Source organism: Schistocerca piceifrons, chromosome X (genome assembly GCF_021461385.2).
Source record: "Schistocerca piceifrons isolate TAMUIC-IGC-003096 chromosome X, iqSchPice1.1, whole genome shotgun sequence".
Taxonomy (NCBI): domain Eukaryota; kingdom Metazoa; phylum Arthropoda; class Insecta; order Orthoptera; family Acrididae; genus Schistocerca; species Schistocerca piceifrons.
Window position 1 is genome coordinate 755,122,021 of NC_060149.1, and position 22,124 is coordinate 755,144,144.

At 41.6% G+C, this 22,124-nt stretch overlaps 1 protein-coding gene across 1 annotated transcript in view; it reads left to right on the forward strand.

Annotated features, from left to right (window-relative positions):
- Window positions 1–18,392, forward strand: part of LOC124722986 (dual specificity protein phosphatase MPK-4) — a 136,680-nt gene extending 118,288 nt beyond the window's left edge. Inside the window, exon 9 of the mRNA XM_047248155.1 lies at window positions 18,289–18,392. Coding sequence (XP_047104111.1) covers window positions 18,289–18,392 — 104 coding nt within the window. The remainder of the gene's footprint in view (window positions 1–18,288) is intronic.
- Window positions 18,393–22,124: the final 3,732 nt, after the last annotated feature.

Sequence of the window (22,124 nt, forward strand, 5' to 3'; positions counted from 1 at the left end):
CTATTCCGATGTGTGTCCGAACACATTGATGTCATCCAGATAATGTGAATATGATGAAGCATTGGACATCACTTGTTCAAGACTGCTTTGAAATAATGCAGAAGCTGGTGTGCTTCTGAAGGGAAAGCACTGGTATTGGTACAAGTCAACAATAAAGTTTTTTGTTCTCATCCAGGGAAATATGACAAAATCAGTTTTAGAAAAGAATTATATAAGTACTAGGTGATCCATAAGCTTCAGTAGGTGGAGGTGAGAATGAATCATTAACCATTTGAACATTAACTGTTGCTTTAAAGTCTGCACAAAATTTGATTTTTATGTTTGATTTTCGTGTGATAGCCAGGGAAGCAGCCCATTGACTAGCAGAAATAGGTTTCAAGACACCAAGAACACAGATAGTTTAGCCATTGTAGGCTGTGAGGCACAGTCATAATTATTGGAGCTGAGGATGTCCCAATTGCTCATAAGTAGTTTGATTAATCAGTGTGACTGAAGCACCAATACGTAACTGAAATCGTACAGATTGATTACAATTCTGTAAAGATATGAATAGTTTGTGGTTTCTTTTCAGGGTATTATTGTCCGTTCTCATTCTCAGAAGACTGCTTTTATCTGTTTTGTGAGAGACAGAGCCTTTTGCATTTGTCCACATGAGGACGGCTAATTTGAATTACCCAAGTTTTGCACATGCATGTTGCTTTGCAATTTGTGCACCAGCATCTACAGTTCTTTTGAGTATTGCCAGGAGTAGTGGGTAAAGATTCAGAATGTGAAATCATATTTACGTCCATTTGCTCAAATCTAGATTGAAGTAGAATGGAGTTTGCTTTGCACTTGTTTTGCAGGCACAGTTGCTTGTGTGTCCTCTGACTTGTGCCAGTGTAGGTTTTCCGCTTGTCAAAAGAAGCAGTGTTTGTTATCGTGCATGGGATAATGCTCGACACAAGACTTCTGAACATGTGAGTTAGCAATACAAGTTGGGCACTGCATGTGCTGTGGCTTGTGGCTGTTAACATGTGCTACACATGATAGTGCCCACAGATAGTGTTGCACAACAGGCACTTTGAAGTTGAGTTCCACAAAGTCTTGTATTTCCTGAACTTTTATTATGTTAAGTATATCATTGACACAAGAGCCGTTATGCTTTAGAATCTGGTGCCAACAAGATTCTTAACAATCGCATTGTGAATCATTTCATCTTGAAAAGAAGCTTCACAAGTGCAGTTAAATTTATAGTTCCTAGCAATGCCCCTAAGTTCAGTGAGCCGTTTCTTGTATGATTGATTCCTATGACAATGCAAATAATAAAATTTGAAATGATAAGCAGCTACATGAATCTGAGCCTCAAAGAATTCATCTAACTTCTAAATGTCCTCCTTATGGGGTAGGATTTGGGGCTCTACTTGAGGGAACAATTTCGTACACTGACAAAAAATATGCACTCTTAGCCAAGGAAAAAAAATTATAAGTTACCTGTAATTTCGTAAGGTACAAAGTGCTGCTCAAGGTGCATGCATTACTCTGTCTATTGCTGTTGGTTTTCATCAAAAGGGTGGAAGGGAGGAGGCAGCATTCTGTGCTTCAGTCATGCTTGATCCTGTGCTTCCACCAATTTGTTAATGCTTGGTACGGAATCTGGATTTGTTGGCTCTGAAACTGAATAAATACAGTGAAATGCGGCATTCCAGAAGTTGCCATTCCATACAAAATTTAAATCACTTCAAGAAGACATACATCAAATTTAGGAACAAGTTAATAAAATACTGTGGGTCAGATGAATTTCACATCAAAATGCAATGTTTCATCCCCGTCTGTGGAGGACATTTCCAAGCAGTATTGTAGCTTCTTTGAGTGTCTGATTCACACACTGTCTTGGTACTTACTGCAGCTCTCTTGCAGTGGTGTGTTGTCACATGCTCTGAATACCCGGGCACAATTGGCCATTTCAGTTACCATCGTCCGCTCTTGCTATCACCCCATGATGGAAGAGTCACACACATCTTCTTCAGCACTGGGATCCACATGTTATTCAGTTCCATGCCTCCCTCCTTGCTACTGAAATCCTGGGGTGTTTTACAGTATCTATGGCCATCGAGAAATCCGTTTGCCCTTGGCATACTAGCCCAAAATATTTTATTGACTTTGATATTTGCAGTCATGGAAGTTTACATTTTACAACTTTAGGAACACTGTAAGAATAATGCAAAAATAAGAACTCCAGACACTTTCGGTCCGATTGTTTCTTGGAAGAAAAATTTCAGTTACTTCTGCTGACACTGAAAGAAATGTTGATAAGTTCAGTATGCAGAGATGTCGAACCTTCTTCCTTGGATCAAAGTAGTCAGTAATCACAGACTCTTCACCAGAAATGTCTGTTGCGTCTGTCAGTGCAGTGAGGTGGATGAACACTCTAAAACACATGAAAACTACAGAATGACTAAAACATAAATGTGTTTATTTTCAATGTCTACAGTATTAAGCAAACATAACTTTGTATCCTTAAGTCTCTTTGTAATCTCTCTCTTTGTTCCACTAGTACTGGATTCCAGTATTCAGTAGCAGACGGAGCAGCAATAGTGCTGTGCTAGGTGCATGATGTCTTAGTCCCTCTGAAAACCGTCTGTAAGCTTGGCGTAATCTTTGAGTAATCTGAGTGTGACGGCTTGAAAAGATGTGTGGTGCAATCACAGTTGCAGGCAGTTAAGTGACAGGAATCTGGCTTCCTGTGGTGGTGTGGGTATTGCCACTCAGTGGTGTATGATGAACCCCCTACAGCAGTGGATTGCAGGGGCCTGTTTCAGTGTCTCTTTTGTGCACATGAGAGTGGTACATGACATGCCTTGTGCAGTTGATGAAGACATCATTGATACTCCAAGTGTGACAGCTGTATTCTACAATGTGTCACAGCTGTTTGGAGACATGTTCTGAACAGATCATGTGAAATGAAGAAAGGAAGGAAAACTCTCGTTGAAATAGAATAAGTGTTGAGAAAAGGCCAAAATGCCTAGTTGTTGTCAGAAGATGTATAACAGTTGTGGAAGATAGTGATAGAAGCACATCCCAGTCTTAGAGGATATGAAGTGAGACAGAATGGAGAAAGAAAACTGAAAATCAGCTCATGCTGCCACTTGTTAGGTCATTCTCCATGCTGATGTGATTGTTTCATGGCTGAAATTGCTATGACGGTTCTCTAATGACACCAGCATGTCAATGCAGTGGATTTATAAGATCACCCACAGCAGAATGTAATCCACTGCATAGCCACTCTAGCTTGGGGTGGGGGACACCTCACAGCATAGCTAAATATTCCCTGCAGTCATCACATTCATGATGTTCTTTCACCAAGGAAAGACACCTCTATTATCAACTTTCTTTCTAATAGGAGGGAAGAAAGGAGGAAACATTTAATTATATGCAAGTGGGTTAGATCTCAAATCAAAAATAAACTAGTGTTAAAAAAGTTTGTGCAGTACATCAACCTTAGGAAGGTACTAAAATGAGAACTGTTACATTTTGACACCACAGCTTTGCCGAGATGAAAAACACTTTTATTTTTGCCTCAGAATGAAAAGCACATATTTTAATCCTGTGTGATTTCATCTCAAATCAGACATGTCATGTCAACTCGTGGTCATGAATTTCTCTGTATATAGTATATATTAGACCTCTCTATCATAAGTGTTAAGAAATAAAGTATTTTCGTTTTATCTTAATTTTTGTAAATGGTATGGCCCTTTGAAAAATGTATATTTTGTAAATAATTGTTAAAACAGTAGAGAAAAAAAATATAGCTAATAATCCAAAAGTACTGCAGACATAGCAGATGTTTTGTGTTAAACCTCCCTCTTAGTGTGTTGAAATTTGGTTGACACCTGCATGCATATGGGCTTCCTTTAATTACAAATTTAACATGAAAATATGACATTTAAGTTAATTTTTCCATTAATATATTTTTTCTTTTTCCAAATTTGGAAAGTCACAGAATGCTATCTTCTCTGTCATATTGCCAGGTACTACTGATGTAATTGTAAACAGCATCTTCTCTGCTCCAACTATCTATATTATGCAAATATTTATTACTAAAAATGTAAAATAATGCATTTTTACAAATTATTTACTCGAAAATCCCCATCCAAAAACTTTTGAGCGTTACACAAAATATTGTTTGGTTAATATGTTAGTAGTTAGCGCAAACACAGTGGGCAATATTTTTCTGTGTAAAGTGTTAAAAAAAATTTCAGTGTTCTGCATATTCACATCACTGAATTTCTAGTGTAAAATATACATGTTGGCAACAATGTTTCCAGCACTCTTGTGTTTATAACAAACGAGCAAGAACTTGCACATAATGGTTTCTGCACCAAGTTTTGTGTTTGGTTTGAACTTTTTGTTAGGTACAGTGTCAGTGAGGAAATACAGGATTGAAAGAGTGAGGTGTGTGGACTATGAAAAAAAGACAAAAGAAGATGGTGTTTAAGAAAAGTAAAAAACACTTCACAGTTGTTGGAAATCTGTCAGAGGTGTTGCAGAAATATCTTGGTCCTCAAGTAACGGTATTAGCATCATGTCCATTGTGCAGGAATTGCTACACTCACTACAAGAAATTTAATGACAACCCACCTGAACCATCACCATCACCCAAATGTGAAACTGAAGAAGACAGTGCAGATGTTTATATTCCTGGGTGTGGAGTTGTTGATGCATTTCTGCTGTAGCCCCTACTATACCCCTCCTTAAAAGTCCAGGAAACATAAGATGCACAAGATGAAAACAGACTGTAAAAAGAAAAGTGGAAGAAATTGAAACAAGTTTTACACAAGCAACACCTCCAAAACTTAGTGAAGTGTATGATGTAGATGCACTGTGTGCAGAATCTGAAGATAGTGATAGATACACAAAATGTGATGTGTGGTTTCAAAACTTAAATACTGCCATCTCAGCAGCCACCTATACTGAGACAGTACAGTTACTGACACTGATACCAGGTAGCTACTGTAGGCAACAGATACAGAAATACATACCACTTCCTCTTGATTTCAAAAGCTCGTAAAATAAAGCATGGAAAAGATATTTGGGCATGCCCAGATTCTTACTGTGGGCATCCATTGCTACATGATATGCTTCCTGTTGCTCTGGAATATTACCAAAGTGATGTCAAAGATTGCAGCAGGCAAAGGGAGAACCCAAATTTAACACTGGTCTCACAAAATTCTACTCCTTACGACCAAAATGGGTAAAATGCCAGCCAGTGAAGGAAGTATGCACATGGTTTCACCATAAGCAGTGTCATAGGAAAGAAGTACACAGAGATGGACCGGAAGCTTTTGTGTATATGTCAAGAGCCGCAAGAGAAATGTTGGCTGCAGAAGTGTGCAATGTGTCCCTGGTGTTGAAGCATTACACCTTCAGGATACTGACAGTGATGTAATCTATGCATTGTGGCAGGGAGGAGAGTTGGCAAAGAAGACAGCAGAGCCAGAGAAGTTTGTTACAGAGATTAGGCATTGGGGTAATGAAAGGAATAGCTCACTGTCATATCTGGAAGATTCAGAGACAGACCGTAGCAGAAGTAAAATCAGCCACATCCCACAATACTGACACATTAGTTCTTCATTTCCACTTTGCTGAGAACTGGTCTGTTGCTTTGCAGAACGAAATTCAAAGTTTCCACTGGCAAACATCACAGCTATTGGTATTCATGTGTTGCTCACTTCCTTGGAACATCACATTGTTTTGCTGTTGTCAGTGATCTCATTCATGACAGTGCACGTGCATGCTATGCTGTCAGCATGATAATTGATGACGTAGCATCTAGAGGCCGTGCATTCCCTGAACATGTGTATGTGACTGATGGTGCAACACCTCATTCTAAAAGCTGTTTTCAGCTTTATGAGCTTGTTCAACACTGGAATACAGGAATTAAGACAAAAAAATCGACATTTTCAGCAACAGGTCATGTAAAAATTGCATGTGATGTTGTAGGAGGTCTCTGTAAACATCTTGCAACAAGATTTAATCTCCAGCATGAAGCTGTTAATGCTACTGGATTTGTGCACACCATGTCAACATTAGTAATAAACATGAAACTCTTAATTCTAAATGAAAGTACATTAAGGAAATTCAATTTAAAAAAGAGAGTAGATTGGTCTGCTATGAATCCTGTGATAGTAATTCAATCAAGTCACTACTGGGTCGCATCCCGGAGTGGCACATACATCCCAAGAACAGTTCTCCATGAAATGCAGCCTGTTACTCTGTGTGAAATGCAGGGACTACAATATATGTGGGAAGACTTTGTAGTGAGCTTCTTGATTTCTTATGTTTATGACAATCAGTGGTGGGTGGCACAGATCGTAAGTCTCTCTCATGAGCTGGAAGATATAACCTTCTTCTTTATGGCACCTCATGGTCCATCCTGCTAATGCTTTCAAATGGCTATCATTAAAAGATCAGTGTACAGTTTCCATTTCCCAAGTACTGCTCTTGTTGGATCATCCTTGTCCATGTGCAAATTCAGCTCGGCTATATAGTTTCAACAAGAAGCAGACAGAAAAAACTATTGAACTCTTTTCAACAGTGCAGTGTTGCTTGCTACATTGTAGGCAATTTTAATTCGCGGAAAGTCATGAAGAAGTAAAACCATAACAGAAGACAGTAATAATGTGTGAATAATTTCATAAAAAGAAAAGTGGGTATAAATATCGTATATCTGTTTTTTGTTATAAAATGCTTTTGAATAAAGTTATGAATTGTTGTCCCACGCCCTTACAGTGTTGTAAAGTAATAATTTTGATTCAGAAATACCAGTTTTGGATGACATTTGCTTAAAATCAGCGATCAATTTAAATATTTAAATTGATCATGATTTTTTTTTTTACCTTGACAGTAGAGCTAGGTCTACCTAAAAAATTTCTCACATTTTGTACAGACGAGTATTGCCCACTCTGATTGTACATTCCCTGAGTACAAAGACTGACTAACATACCATGAAATTTTTAGAACATTTAGGATGGGGGTTTTGGAGAAAATAATTTCAGAATAACCAGAAAATTCAGATTTTTTTCACCTTTATGTACAAATACTTTGACAGCTTAAGAATTTTATGCATTAATGTCATAGCTGACTGTTAGCAGTTCTTCCACGTTATCATTTCTCAAGACGGTTAAGATCCTGTGACTATTCATATTTTCAAAACATAATTTTGCAATTCACGAAAAGCTGCAACTTTTCATGGTTTGGTTTCCCGGGGAAAAAAAAATCTGAATTAATCATGTCTCATAGTATTGGGAACAAAGTATTTATTAAAACTAAATTCAGATCTCTATCACTTTTGGTTTACTTATTACATTTTTCAATTTTCCCTTTCATTACGACATTTTCACACATCCTCTCATTTAGAGAGGTGTGTAGCATTTTAACAAATCATCAGAAGATCAAAATATTATAGTTTTGGAGAGAGATCACATGGAACTACGACGCATATTTTTTTCAGCAAACTTTGAAATACTTATGTGACACGTTTGCCCTTGACCTGTATAGTTCGAGATGAAATCACCCTTCTTCCACTGGGAAATGCTCCACTGACAGAGCTATCTGGGCACCCATGCACACAGCTTTATTTCTGCTAGTACTTCTCTCCTGGTTTCTAAGATAACACCTCATTCATCCCAAGGGCCAATTGGCATAACTTTCTCTGCAGATAGTTGTGTCTCTGACACCTTGGGTTGCATTCTCGTGGTTTCAGATTGATTGATAGTAGTGGACCCAGGTCTAATCTCCTGTAACAATTCTCACATGGAAGCCACGACCTTCTGTTTCAAAGCATCACAGAAATTCTTCACAGGCATCAGTATGTCACTCAGTTATGGAATGAGATGCCATGGCACCTCCCCCTGCGGGTTCGGGGGTAAGAATAGGCCCGCAGTATTCCTGCCTGTCGTAAGCGGCGACTAAAAGGAGTCTCAAACGTTTCGGCCTTAATGTGATGGTCCCCTAAGGGGTTTGACCACTACCTTTCAAAATTTTCTGTTGGTGTGTACCATTTGGGGAAGGACGCCTTACGTGGTGTATTATATATCCATCTTGCCCTAAGATCTGGCACACCCAATATTGTCATGGAGTTGGCCTTACACCGTGCTTCCAGCCACATCAGCTGCTGTGTGTTCCGGGCAGCATACATGCCCTCCATTATGAACTTCCATCTTTGCCCTCCTGATACATATGGATATTCGACACCCGACATCCAGCACGGGAGCCAGTCCGTTGTGGTGGGGTCATCATGTACCCTCTTGGTGGTAGCCCCCTGACTACACAGGGATCGCACTGCTGATGCCTGAGCTGCTACCTCCCCATGTATGCCGAGGAGTAGATGCCTATCCCTCTGGGGCATCGGGACTCCCAGCAAAGGCCATCCTGCCAGGTGGTCTTTGCTGTGGCTGGGTGGTGCCCGTGGGGAGAGCCCCTGGTCGGAGTGGGTGGCATCAGGGCGGATGACCCGCAATGAAGCGTGGTACATCATCTCTCGCTGGTGGGCCTCCACCAGCAGTCTCTAAGCGATTGAGGTCTAACGTCAACGGCAAGCAATACCATCCAAGATCATTTCCCTCCCTGGCCACTCCATGGGAGGAACGCATGGCTAAAGACAGCAGTGGAGATTATTCACCCCGGTACCTTGTCTGTACACGGGTCGATGGTGAATCTTTTATGCAAACTAAGCCTCAGTTTTTTGTGGAGCATTTAGAGGACAAGTTCGGGGAGGTGGAGGGCTTGTCCAAAATGCGCTCTGGGTCGGTTCTCATCAAAACAGCATCCTCTGCCCAGTCACGGAGGTTGCTCGCTTGTGACAAGTTGGGTGATGTTTCTATCACCATCACTCCCCATAAAAGTTTAAACATGGTCCAGGGTATTATATTCCACAGGGATCTTCTTCTGCAGTCCGACGATGAACTACGCGCCAACCTAGAACGACGAGGTGTTCACTTCGTCCGGCGCGTCCATCGGGGTCCGAGGGATAATCAGGTAGCCACCGGTGCCTTCATCTTGGCCTTTGAGGGTGATGTCTTACCCGAAAAGGTTAAGGTGATGGTTTACCGTTGTGATGTGGAGCCATATATCCCTCCTCCGATGCGATGTTTTAAATGCTGGAAGTTCGGGCACATGTCATCTCGCTGTATTTCCAGCATCACGTGTCGGGATTGTGGACATCCTTCGCATCCCGATACTCCATGTGCCCCGCCTCCTATCTGTGTTAACTGCGGAGAACACCATTCCCCCTGCTCGCCGGACTGTAGGATATTCCAGAAAGAAAGAAGGATAATGGAATATAAGATCCTGGACCGCCTGACCTATCCCGAGGCTAGACGGGAATACGAGCGGCTCCATCCTGTGGCAATGACGTCAACCTACGCTGCTGCTGCAACGACAGTTCTCCCATCATCACGAATCGGCTCTAAGATCGGTCAGCCTCCACCAGCCCCCTTGCTTGTGGGGGGCACTTCACAACGTGTTGCTCCTGCTCCATCTACTTCAGGAGCAACACCACCCCAACCACCAGGGACATCTGTTCCCCCTTCCCAGCCGGAGAAGCGTGAGCCTTCTTCGGCTCCTCTCGCCCGGAAGGGGTCCCTTGGGGCCCCTTCCATCCCAGGCTTTGCCCAGTGCCAAAGCAGACACCCGCAAGTATCTCAAACACTCACCGGTCACTGGTCGTAGGGCGTCACGGTCGTCTTCAGTCCTTGAGACTGACCCAGTGAGGCCCTCCCAGCCAGAACCACCTAAGGCACAGCGCGCAAAGCAGTCCAAGAAAAAGGCTCCCAAGCATCCTGACATTGCGATGGTACCTGTCCCACCGCAACCTTCTCACTCTGCGTCCGCAGATGAGGTGGAGATTCTGGCGTCCGCTGAGGACCTGGCTCTCGCCAGTCCCTCGGACGCAATGGATGGCTGTTGTACAGGTGGTGACTCAGTAGCAGCAGGGGCCCAGGAGGCGTAATCTTCCTCCCCAGTCCCTTCACGCCTTTCCCATCCATGGACAATACCATCCTCCAGTGGAACTGCAGCGGTTTCTTCCACCATCTAGCTGAGCTCCGACAACTTATCAGTCTTCACCCTTTCCTTTGCATTGCTCTGCAGGAAACTTGGTTTCCAGCAATGCGGACCCCTGCCCTCCATGGCTATCGGGGTTATTATAAGAACCGAGTGGCTTATGAAAGGGTGTCTGGTGGCATCTGCATCTATGTCCTTAACTCTCTTCACAGCAAGTCTGTCCCTCTACAAACAGCTTTAGGGGCTGTGGCTGTTAGGGTGTGGACGCCGCAGGCTATTACCATCTGCAGTCTTTACCTTCCACTGGATGGTGATTTCGCGCTGCCTGTCCTGGCTGCACTGATTGCCCAATTGCCGCCACCTTTCTTGTTGCTGGGCGATTTCAATGCCCACAACCCTCTATGGGGTGGGACTGTCTCCGATGACCGCGGTCGTGCCGTGGAGCATTTGTTGGCTCAGCTCGACCTTAGCCTCTAGAACACCGGTGCTCCCTCGGATTTCAGTGTGGCCCATGGCTCGTTCTCGGCCATCGATGTCTCACTTTGCAGCCCCGGACTTGTCCCATCCCTCCACTGGAGAGTGCATCTTGACCTTTGTGGTAGTGGCCATTTTCCCATCTATTTGTCACTGCCCCAGTGTCATTCTTCTGGGCGCCTGCCCCGCTGGGCTCTCCACCAGGCTGACTGACCGGCTTTTACTTCCGCTGCAACCATCGCGTCTCCCCTACAAGGTGACATTGACGAGGTGGTCCGTGTCTTAACCACGTCACTCATTTCGGCAGCCGAGGCTGCCATCCCCCGCTCTTCTGGACTCCCTCGGAGGAAGGCTGTACTCTGGTGGTCGCTGGAGATTGCTGAGGCTATTCACGACCATAGGCGGGCCCTCCAGCGTCATAGGCGGCACCCATCTCTGGAGACCCTCATCGCCTTTAAGAGGCTCTGTGCCTTGGCCCGTCGTCTTATTACACGGCGTAAGCAGGAGTGCTGGGAGAGGTATGTCTCATCCTTGGGCTCCCGTGTCTCCGCCTCGCTTGTGTGGTCCTGGATCTGGCGGATTTATGGATACCAGACCCCTATGGGTGTCCCTGGGATCTCCTTGGACGGCGCTGTCTGCACGGACACTGCCGCCATTGCTGAACGCCTTGCTGCGCACTTTGCTAAGAGCTCTGCGACTGCAACTTATCCCCCCGCCTTTCGCTCTCTAAAGGAGCAAGCCGAGCAGATGCCGTTATCATTCCACACGCGTTGTTCTGAAAAATACAATGCTTCTTTCAGCGAGAGGGAATTCCTCGCTGCCCTCGCCGATTGCCCTGATACGGCACCAGGACCAGACTGCATCCACGCACAGATGCCGAAGCATCTCTCCAGGGACTGCCAGAGACACATCCTCACCATCTTTAACCGCATTTGGAGCGAGGGCGTGTTCCCATCGCAATGGCGAGAGGGTGTTATTGTCCCTATCTTGAAGCCCGGTGCAGACCCACTGGCGGTGGACAGCTATCGTCCCATTACCCTCACCAACATTTTGTGCAAATTGCTCGAACGTATGGTGGGGCGGCGTTTGTGTTGGGTCCTTGAGTCGCGCGGTCTCCTCGCTCCATCCCAGGGTGGCTTCCGTCTGGGCCGGTCTGCAGCGGACAATTTGGTGCGGCTGGAATCTGCTATCAGTGCGGCCTTTGCCCGACGTCAGCATCTTGTTGCTGTATTTTTTGATCTGCGGAAGGCGTATGATACTACATGGAGGCATCACATCCTTGCTACGTTGCATGAGTGGGGTCTTCGTGGTTGGCTCCCGGCTTTTCTTCAAACCTTTTTATTGCACCGCTCTTTCCGGGTGCAAGTCGGTGCCACCTCTAGTTCCTCTTATACACAGGAAAATGGGGTCCCGCAGGGCTCGGTGTTGAGCGTCTCCCTTTTTCTCGTGGCCATTAATGGTCTGGCTGCAGCCGTGGGGTTGTCGGTATCTCCTCCTTTGTATGCCGACGACTTCTGCATCTCATTTAGCTCCACAACTACGGGAGTCGCCAAACGCAGGCTGCAAATAGCCGTTCGCAAGGCAGCATCATGGGCTCTGACTCATGGTTTTCAGTTCTCTGCAGCCAAGACTCGAGTTATGCACTTCTGCAGGCGTCGGACGGTCCACCCTCATCCTGAACTTTACCTCGATGGCCACCTGCTTGAAGTGGTGGACACTTGCCGCTTCTTAGGACTCATCTTTGATGCCCGGCTCACATGGGTTCCTCATATTACTCAGCTGAAGCAAAAGTGCTGGCGGCACCTCAACGCCCTCCGCTGCCTGAGCCACACATCTTGGGGTGCGGATCGCTGCACGCTGTTGCAATTATACAGGGCCCTTGTGCAGTCCAGGCTTGATTATGGGAGCCTGGCCTATGGGTCTGCATCACCCTCAGTGTTGACGTTGTTAGACCCCATACACCACTGTGGGGTTTGGCTTGCAACTGGCGCTTTTCGTACGAGCCCCGTGGATAGTCTGCTGGTGGAGGCCGGGGATCCCCCGCTGCAGATTTGCCGCCATCGACTGCTCGCCAACTATGCTGTCCACGTGCATTGCTCGCTGGGCCGTCCCAATCGTCGCCTGCTTTTCCCTGCCATGGTCCTCCATCTGCCCGAAAGGCAACCTAGGTCTGGGCTTTCCATAGCTGTCCGCGTCCGGTCCCTGCTGTCGGAACTGGGGTCATTCCCTCTTCTGCCTCCCTTCCGGGTCCGTGCACCTACGCCTCCCTGGTGTTTGCCCCGGCCATCCGTCTGTCTGGACTTGGCACAGGGACCCAAGGACTCGGTTCCGCCTGTGGCCCTCCGTCGCCGTTTTCTTGCGCTCCTCGCCTCATTTTCGGGCTGTGAGACTGTCTACACTGATGGTTCCCTGGTTGATGGTCGCACTGCCTACGCTTTTGCTCACGCTGCCCATGTTGAGCAGCGCTCCTTGCCAGCTGGCTGCAGTATTTTTACTGCAGAGCTGGTGGCCATATTGCGCACTCTTGAGCATATGCGTTTCTGCTCAGGTACGTCCATCGTCATCTGCAGTGACTCCCTGAGCAGCCTCCAGGCCATCGACCGCTGCTATACCTCTTCTCCTCTGGTGTCCTCTATTCAGGAGTCTGTTTTCGCCATTACCCGTTCTGGTCGTTCGGTGGTCTTTGTTTGGAAGCCAGGGGAACGAACGTGTTGACAGGCTGGCCAAAGGGGCGATCGACGCCCCAGCTTTGGAGATCGGCCTCACGGCTCGCGATCAGCAGCTGGTGTTGTGCCGTAAGGTGCTTGGGATGTGGACTGCTGAGTGGCGTGGCATGACATCCCCGAATAAACTGCGGGCTGTCAAGGAAACGACCGATGTGTGGCGCTCCTCCCTGCGGGCTTCTCGCAGGGACTCTGTCATCCTGTGTCGGCTCCGCATCAGCCATACCTACCTGACGCACGGCCATCTTTTGCGTCAGGAGGATTCCCCCCATGTGTCGGTGTGAGTCCCAGCTGACGGTCGCCCACATTTTGTTGGAGTGTCCCCGACTGTGCACCGTCCGGCAGTCTTTTAATCTCCCAGGCACTTTGCCTTTGGTTTTATGTGACGATGCCTCCATGGCTGATGACGTTTTAAATGTTATCCGTGGTAGTCCTTTTTATAGTTCCATTTAGGGAGGTCCAGCACCTTTCCCTTTCTGTGTCTTTTGTCCTCGCGTCTCTCAATATTTGTTGCTGTTCTGGTGTGTCGTTGGATGGTTGACTCTTTCCCTTTTTTTATTCTCGTGGTCAGTCAACCAGTCTCCGGCCATCTTCTTTTCTTCTGTTTATTTCTGTCTGGTGTTCATCTGTACTCTTCTTGTCTGTAGTGTTTGTTGCTGCATTTGTGTTCTTTTAGCTCCTGGGGGGGGGGGGGGGGTCTCCTTCCCCTTGGCGTTTTCCCTGCTTCGTGAATTTATATCTCGTCTGTTTTTGGAATGGGGGACTGATGACCTTCACTGTTTAGTCCCCCTTAAACATCCCAACAACCACTACCACCGCCATGGCACCCACCTAGCAGATGATTTTAGAAACTCTAAGCACTTCATGAACAATGTGATTTGCTGAGCTATGGCTCATGGCTTCCACTGCTGCAACAGACTCTGTTGTCACTATGTGGTATGCTTGACATGGGTGGGGAGTATCTGCCACAGAAGTTGTACCATTTTTAACTCTCTGCTCCACTTATACCACCTGCTGCAGTGATAAATGTGCCCCACCAACTGGAATTTCTTTCATAGATGAATTTCAATTGAGTGTGTACCTTCACTGCTGAAAAAACTGGTCCTAGTTGCAAGTGATGCAACCATTGTAAACTGGTATTGTGCCCATATTTCACTCGTCTGCAGTAAGCTACCACCTTTTGGGCATTGTTTAAAGCACTTGTCTCTGAACTGTCAACTCACAGGACAGTGCTGCAGGAAGTCAAATGTTCATTACATTTTTAAGGTTTTAATTTGACTGCCCCTCATAGTTAATAGTGTTGGACTGTAACTGTTATTTTCTATCAGTGTCGCAATTTCCTCCAAGTGTAAGCATGCTTTGAGCAACCATGAGTTGTGGAAGTTTTAGTCTGGCAAAGGCTTTTTTTCCTAAGGAAAGTTTCTTCGTCATGGCGTATGCCACAAGTATACTGCCTGCTTCACCAAAATTATTTTTAGTTTTTGTTCCAAAGCAATAACAACTTTTATAGAAGAGGGCAATTCCATTGTAACTTCTAATTGTCTTTAAATTCTGTTCTGATGTTTACTCACCAGTTGACTTGATTCTGCATAAATGATACCATTAAAAGAAAAAAAATTACGTGGTCTTGCCTTTTGATATCATTAAAAAATATATCACATGTTCCATTCAGATTAAACAGTACATGTTCTGAAATTTATTAAACTTTTTTGCACTTACCCTTTCTTTAAATTGACATTAACATATTGGTAACAATAACAGTTACTGGATATTGTTTAATAAATAAAATTTCCGCACTGCAGATAAATATGCTACTGGATATGACATAGTCTCTCTCTGCAGCTTTGATGGCGCCACTGCTCCTCCATTATATGAAATCTATGTAGTCTATATTGAGTATAAATATGTCTCTGCTTTTAACTTTTGAAAAAGTTTTGTTATCGTAGTTTCATTTCTTATGCAACAATGTATGACGCAAAGTACCCGGTAGCTACATTTTCCAATGGAGTACCTGTATTCAAAATATACTATGTACACTTAGCTCTTTTTTGTGAACTAAAATAACTAATTTTGAAATAGTCGCTGTTTTAATAAATAAACTGATCATTCAAAAATCATCATGCAGAATATCAACAACAACATCATTCATTTATACAATGGAATATAATTAACCAACCACATTCATGTACTCTGATGGGCACAAGCTGCTACACGGGGCTACAGTGACTTAATAATTTTATAGTGAACAACAAGTGAGAACACTTGTACTTGATAAAAAGATTAAATGTTCACAAATGTGTATATGATTTTTCCACTGGGGAAAAATATTTGTGTAATAACTAAGAGACAGTAAAATCTAATGTTCCTAATTGTAGCCAGTGGGTCTGAAAAGTTAATTTCAAAACAATATTAATTGTAGCCAGTGGGTCTGAAAGGTTAATTTCAAAACAATATTAATTGTAGCCAGTGGGTCTGAAAGGTTAATTTCAAAGCAATATTATAACTGTATCCATCAATGAAATATAGCTACTTCAGTATCAACTAGTGATGTGAAACTGCAAGCTGTGAAATAATAAGCTGTTTTTTTAACTAAATTATTTCCTCAAAGTTGCTTCAAAAAGAATTAGTTTCTGTGTAAACATCATGAATACACACACTTTCAGACATGGTTCTGTAATGGTGTCGCAAAAAATACGGCCTGTGGCAAACAGATGGTAAGTGAGGAAAAACACCCCAGCAAACTTCCATGTTAGTCTATCCTGTTCCATTAGACACCAAGTATCAAAGAAAATACAAAATGTTTGTGCACCATGCTTATCACAGCACAATTTTTACTACATTAATGTGCAGAACAGTTTATGATCTGTGCAGAACTTAAATTTCACTGTGACTTGCTTCTTCTAGAATTACAATATCTTCCCGATTCATAATATAAATTCTGATCATGAGCACTGCTGTTAATTACCTGTAGCCTCAGATCAATTATGTTTTCTGTATAAACGTTTTCTTCTTAAGATTTTAGTAATGTGCTCTCATTGTCATCCTCTGCCACTCTGCAGAAGTTACACCACAATCACAGATAAACCAAATGTTTAAATAGCAAGGAATGAATGAGCTCTTAACAGTTGTACATAATATGGACTGAAGGTGTAATGACATGATAGAAAAATCTCCAGTTCAATATCTACTAGTGAATAAAGTGGTGTAAATAAAGACAGGTTAACCTGTTACATCTTTCAAATCTCATCTGCATTTCCTGTTTCTGCCTGTCCTTGACTAAATATTAATCAGTAAATGTCAACAAGTATTGTTCTCTACCTCCCAAGACCAATACTTTCTTTAGAATATTTCAGGGCCTTCTGAACAAGCTGTAGGAGATGGTCATTCATATACAAGAGGATTTTTTTTCCTCCTTGTTAAGTAACATATCTTTGATAACTCTTATCCTGTAAAACATTACACGGAGATGTACAGTACTAATAAGCAACCAGAGACATTGGTATATCGTGTAGGAGACGAAACCTATATTGTAACATGAAGGATAATCACAGCGCAGTTACAGAATTTCAGACAGTACTGGAAAGTGCTGAAGATTGTCTTCAGTCAGTTTAAAATAAAGAATTACACCAAGAGAATCGAAAAGTTTCAGAACAAAATTAGCATTATATGGTCAGTTTTGAAAGTGGCAGCAGGGCAGACTATGAGTGCTCAACATATTACACCTCTTTTGTGTAAGAATGAAACTGTTTGTGACCTACCAGAGTAGTGCAAAATATTTGATAATCATTTTCTGTCAGTAGATAATGAGTCAAATTAAAATTTTATTGGTATAAGTAAATGTGCAGTACTCCTCAAAGCTAATATTGTGAGACAATTATATCACATGCAGCTACAAGAAACCAGCAAAGCAAGAATGGGTGTGATGAAATATCAAGTAAGATTATGAAGAACAGTGCACTATATGTTAGCTCTGTACTGAGAGGTTATAATTAAAACTTTACGATTACCCCCTCATATGTATTCCATTTTATAAATGGGCTGTGTCATTTTGTTTTAGCTCTTCTAGCTGTGTACTGCGGTACATTTGTGTGTGTTAAGATTGTGGACATGTATTTGCAAAGAAAAAAAAACTATATGATTTTTGAGAACAAAAATCAGGGCCACTATTTGCTTTATGTTTGTAAATCTAAATAAGGACCTGCCATAGTCAGATTACAGACAGCTGTGGTTACAGGTGGAAACCTATTGAAAATCCTCCACCAGCAATGAATATTTTTTTCATAATTTCATGCCAAAGCATATGTTCTCCTGTGTCATTGTATATTAATGAAAAATGTTATTGTTTTGGCCAGGTGACAGTTGTGCTTTAACAGAGAATTTCTAACGTGACCAGTACCTTGTGATTCACATTTGCTCTCAGGACAGTGCAACTTTTTTCTTGAGATGTTATATGAAATACTGAAGAACTTTCAATTCTTTTGTGAGGCCACCTTACTATGGCAACTAGAAGGGTGATATTACTGAGTACCATATGCAGAAGATGTTGTGTATGCTTGATAATCAGGTGTGTGTGATCCATACACAGTTTGTCAAAGGTGTGATTACTTGTAGTAGCCTCAACTTAAAAATAGACTGAATTTCAGATCAGAGGGGGACTGTCCTCTTCATGGTTGAGTTGCAGGTTAGCTTTCAAAGTGACAATAGTTCTCTTCAGAGCCTTGTGAAATTCAGAATAGCTTTGTGAACAGTATTTCCTATGCAGCCCGTAAATAACACCCTTAACCAGCCCCGCACACTGTTCTATGGTCTTCATGCCTGCTGTGTGTAATTCATCATGCTGCATTAAGCTGGAACAGCTATTTTACACATTTCAAACATGTTATAATTTTGAATATACGTCTTTTGTCTAAAACTACATTTTACATTTTATTTATGCCATAACACACTTTCATTCTACACAACTTTATAAGTTTAATTGATTTTGATATTTCTCATTGATTTATAACAATCAGCTTAAGTATACTTATCATAATAAATATTTTTACAGGTTGCCAATGTCCCTGTGGGTCCAAAATTTCGCCAGCATTTTACTTTGTACCATCTAAGGTAGAATGGAGTAATATTGTACAAAATGTTCAGGTAACAGTGTGAATGAAGACTGAAAACTAATCTTGAAATCTTTTCAGTGATATTCAGTACAAAAGTAATACATATTTGCTATATTATGTGTGTCAATGTTAATATTTATGTTCAAGAAATTATTCATTGTGATAGTCTAGAATAACTACATACAGAACAAGTAACGTCTGTGTCCGTGTATTGTAAAAGTCTAAGTATTGGAAAGATATGCAGCATCCATTAAATAGCTATTGAAAGGTGGACATAACTTTGGTGTTTGTACCTTTTTACCAAATGTATAAGGCATTCATAAGAAAGGCACCATATAGAAGTGTTGCATAACACATAAAAACTAATGGAAGGGTATATGTATTTCAGAATATGCATGCTCCATTCTTTATGGTAGTGATCTATTCTTTCTCTGATGACATCAGTATTGATGAGGTTTTAATTAATAGGATTAACAAACCAATGAGAAGGTATTATAATCATCTTGTTAGAAACCGGTCCTAGTGACTGCATAATAGAGATCTATGTGAATTTCTCTATGCTGTTGTTTGTTAAGTGTTTTCACTTTTATGAGCATAACATTTGCCATTGTTATTTTTTTAAAGTGTGGTAATTTTTGATTTTGTATAATTTACATGTAATCTGTTGTTGCATGTTTTGTGACAGCAGATTGTGTGTTTTTTTCCCACCAGTGTACCTGATTTGTGTTGTATAAAACCCACATTTTTTAGAAACTTTGCTTTTGTCAGCATTTTTTTCTGTAGTTGGCCTCTGTAGCTGTGAACAAGTTGTAATTAGTGTAAATATAATCTCACTGACTGTACCAAAGAGTTGACATTAGTTGTTAATTATATGTAAGAAATAAGTTTCAGTATGACTTCTTCCAGGAGTTATATTGTGGTAAATTTTGAGTTATTCAACGCTTGTAATCATTCTACCTTTTTATTATTTATTTAGAATGGCAGACTTAAACTTAATCTTTAAATAGTAGTCTCCTATTTATGACTAATGTTACTGACCTGCATAATATTTTTATTTCTCTCTTGTTCTATCTCATGTGTAAAGAAATGGTTGTTAGTTGATTCAAGGTGTGTTTGTCATTTCTGTAGTGTTCCTGCACGTAATATCTATCTGATGTTATCCCTAAATAGCTTTACAGATTACTTTTCAGTAGTATGAGGCAGATATCATTGGCCTTTTCTTTGTTTAACTACACATCTGGCATTTGATCTAACGCAATCTACTTGATTCAGTTTTCTGTGTCTCTATTTTATGAGTGGTTTGTTGATATGTAGGTATAAATTTATGCACTAAAATTCTTGCATTTGTACATTTTAGCCTTTATTTAGTCCTTGTGACTCAAGTGGATAATTTGTTGTTGTCAGTATTACAAAAGCATTTATTTGATGTGATTGCAGAAGCATGATTCCATTTAGTACAAAGAAAGAAATACTGAGCAGTCTACTAATGTTATTAATATTATTAGGAACACTTGTCTCATCTGATACCAATTCCTTACAGAAACATTTGAACACACTTATTCCCTTTCAGACATACACATATCTCCATTGATATCTTCATCCAACTCTCCTCCAGGTTTTTTTCTTTTTTGCAGTTTCTCGAAGTAGTTATTGTACTCACTGGATAGACTATATTGTTGTAAAGCTGCTGTATTTTTCAATTTAGCTTCATCAATTTTTCTCTAGCCGTTGTACTGCTTTGAAAACTGAGATGATCACGGGCATCCTATTTGTCCTCCATGGCAAAGATTTCATTTTACCTCTCCCTCACTGTAATGATGCTTTACCTTAAGTTCCAGAACATCAGGCTTTGTGATGATAAAGGTTACAGCATCCTTAAACTTTGCAGAATTTCCTTCTTCATTTTTGATGTGGAATGTGAATTTTTTCCTTAGGTTTTTGAGCGATACAAAATCTGTTTGATGTGTCTGTGTAGCTGCAGAATGTTTCTTGTGTCTGGGCATTTTTAAAATTTCCAGACACTCTTCAGGAGAGAACACAAACTGTACATGTCTTGTAACATAAGTTTCCACTTGCCCTAACTCTTGGTCAGAATATAGCATTGTGTGGCCTGGGATGGGAAAGTAATATTCTGTTGTTTCAAAACACCCACTTGCAACCAAGTAACTTCAGAATGCAACAAGTCCAATGGCTCAAAGTGTTTCTTCAGGAGCCTACTCTCTCCTCTGACCTATTCAAGCAGTGGAGTCACCTCAGAGGTATAAGTAGCCTGTTCCATTTTTGCAGTTGTGTATGTTGAGATCATACCCCCAAATCTGTCTTGAATAGAATGCTGGTCCAGTACTCAATTTCAGAATAGGAAAAGCTTTTTGCAAGTCAGATGTTAACATGACTGTATCTGTATCATCCTTAGCAAATTTTCTGAATTTCTTATAATTTATATCCTTGCTTGTGCCTTCCTTTAGTGATATTCTTACTCCGTAAGTGCTTTCTTCAATGCAACGGAATCCTGGATCAGTCTGCATTCCCTAATTTTGAGATGAAATTAATTGCATTTTTTGCAAGTGTCACTTTTGGGATGTTTGAAACAGGTAGTACATGATTGACATATTTTTCTGTACTTGTTCATTGAGACTGGATTAATGTCTCTCATTTTGCAAAAATTGTTTTGGTAGTCATCATTAATAATACTAATTGCAAATTCATGACCATTGTATATCTTGTCAATATTGTGTCGCCTGCAGTAGTGCCATTGAAACGTCAGAATTTCGTTGTTATGCTGAAGCACAAAATCTTTGTGCACCTCTGTGAACATGTTCTTCCTTCTTTTATCTAGTGCAGTGGGCTCATTACTTTTTATATATTTTTATCCAAATTCTTTGCCATTCCCCTGGTTCCTGAAGCCCATGTATATTAAGAAATGCTGTGTTGCGTACCTTTGTTGCACTAGAACCTTTCAAAACAGTATATGGGATACTATTGCTTCACCTGCTGCTTTCACCCTTTGAGTATATCTATATTTTACAGATGTCACTGACAATCGACCATGGACGTAAGCATTTTGGAGATCATTATTACCAAGTTGCCAGAATTCTGTAAATAATATACCTCTGATTTCTGTACCCACCACTTCAAAATATTTTAGTTTATGATCACAGTCTTCCCATATATCTTTTCTCATGAAGGTGCTGCCCAGAGTATCGATACTCCCTTCCTGTAATGAAACAAATGCCAAATATTATTTAAAAACATAAATGTATATATTAATTTCAAAAGGTATTTGCCAATACAAATTGTTACTGTTACATCCAGTATGTTTGTAAGGCATACAATTGTAAGATCATCATATTTTACCACTGTTGCACAAGCTCTTGTGTATTTTCCTCCATTCAATTTCATTCTCTTGCTTGCTGTGACATTTAAGCTGCCATTTGTGTTCCACCAATTTCCCTGTATTGTATTCAGTACTCATACATTTCATTTTTAGTACCTCAGAAACGTGGAGAAGTGTGTTATGCAGATATTAATATCTCAGTAATGTGCCGAATTACTTAGCTAACTCACTGGCAAGAGTTGGTAACCCACACAATTGTTGTGCATATACTTAGCAAAACATAATTTGTGTCATATCTAGAACTAAAGTTAATCACTAAGCACTGATTAATATACTGTTTTTCTAATGAATGAAAAAAAAAATCATTTCTTTGGAAAGAAATGAGATTTTCTGGAACAAAAAAGCATCCCACATTATTTACAATAATGAAAACAATTGGCA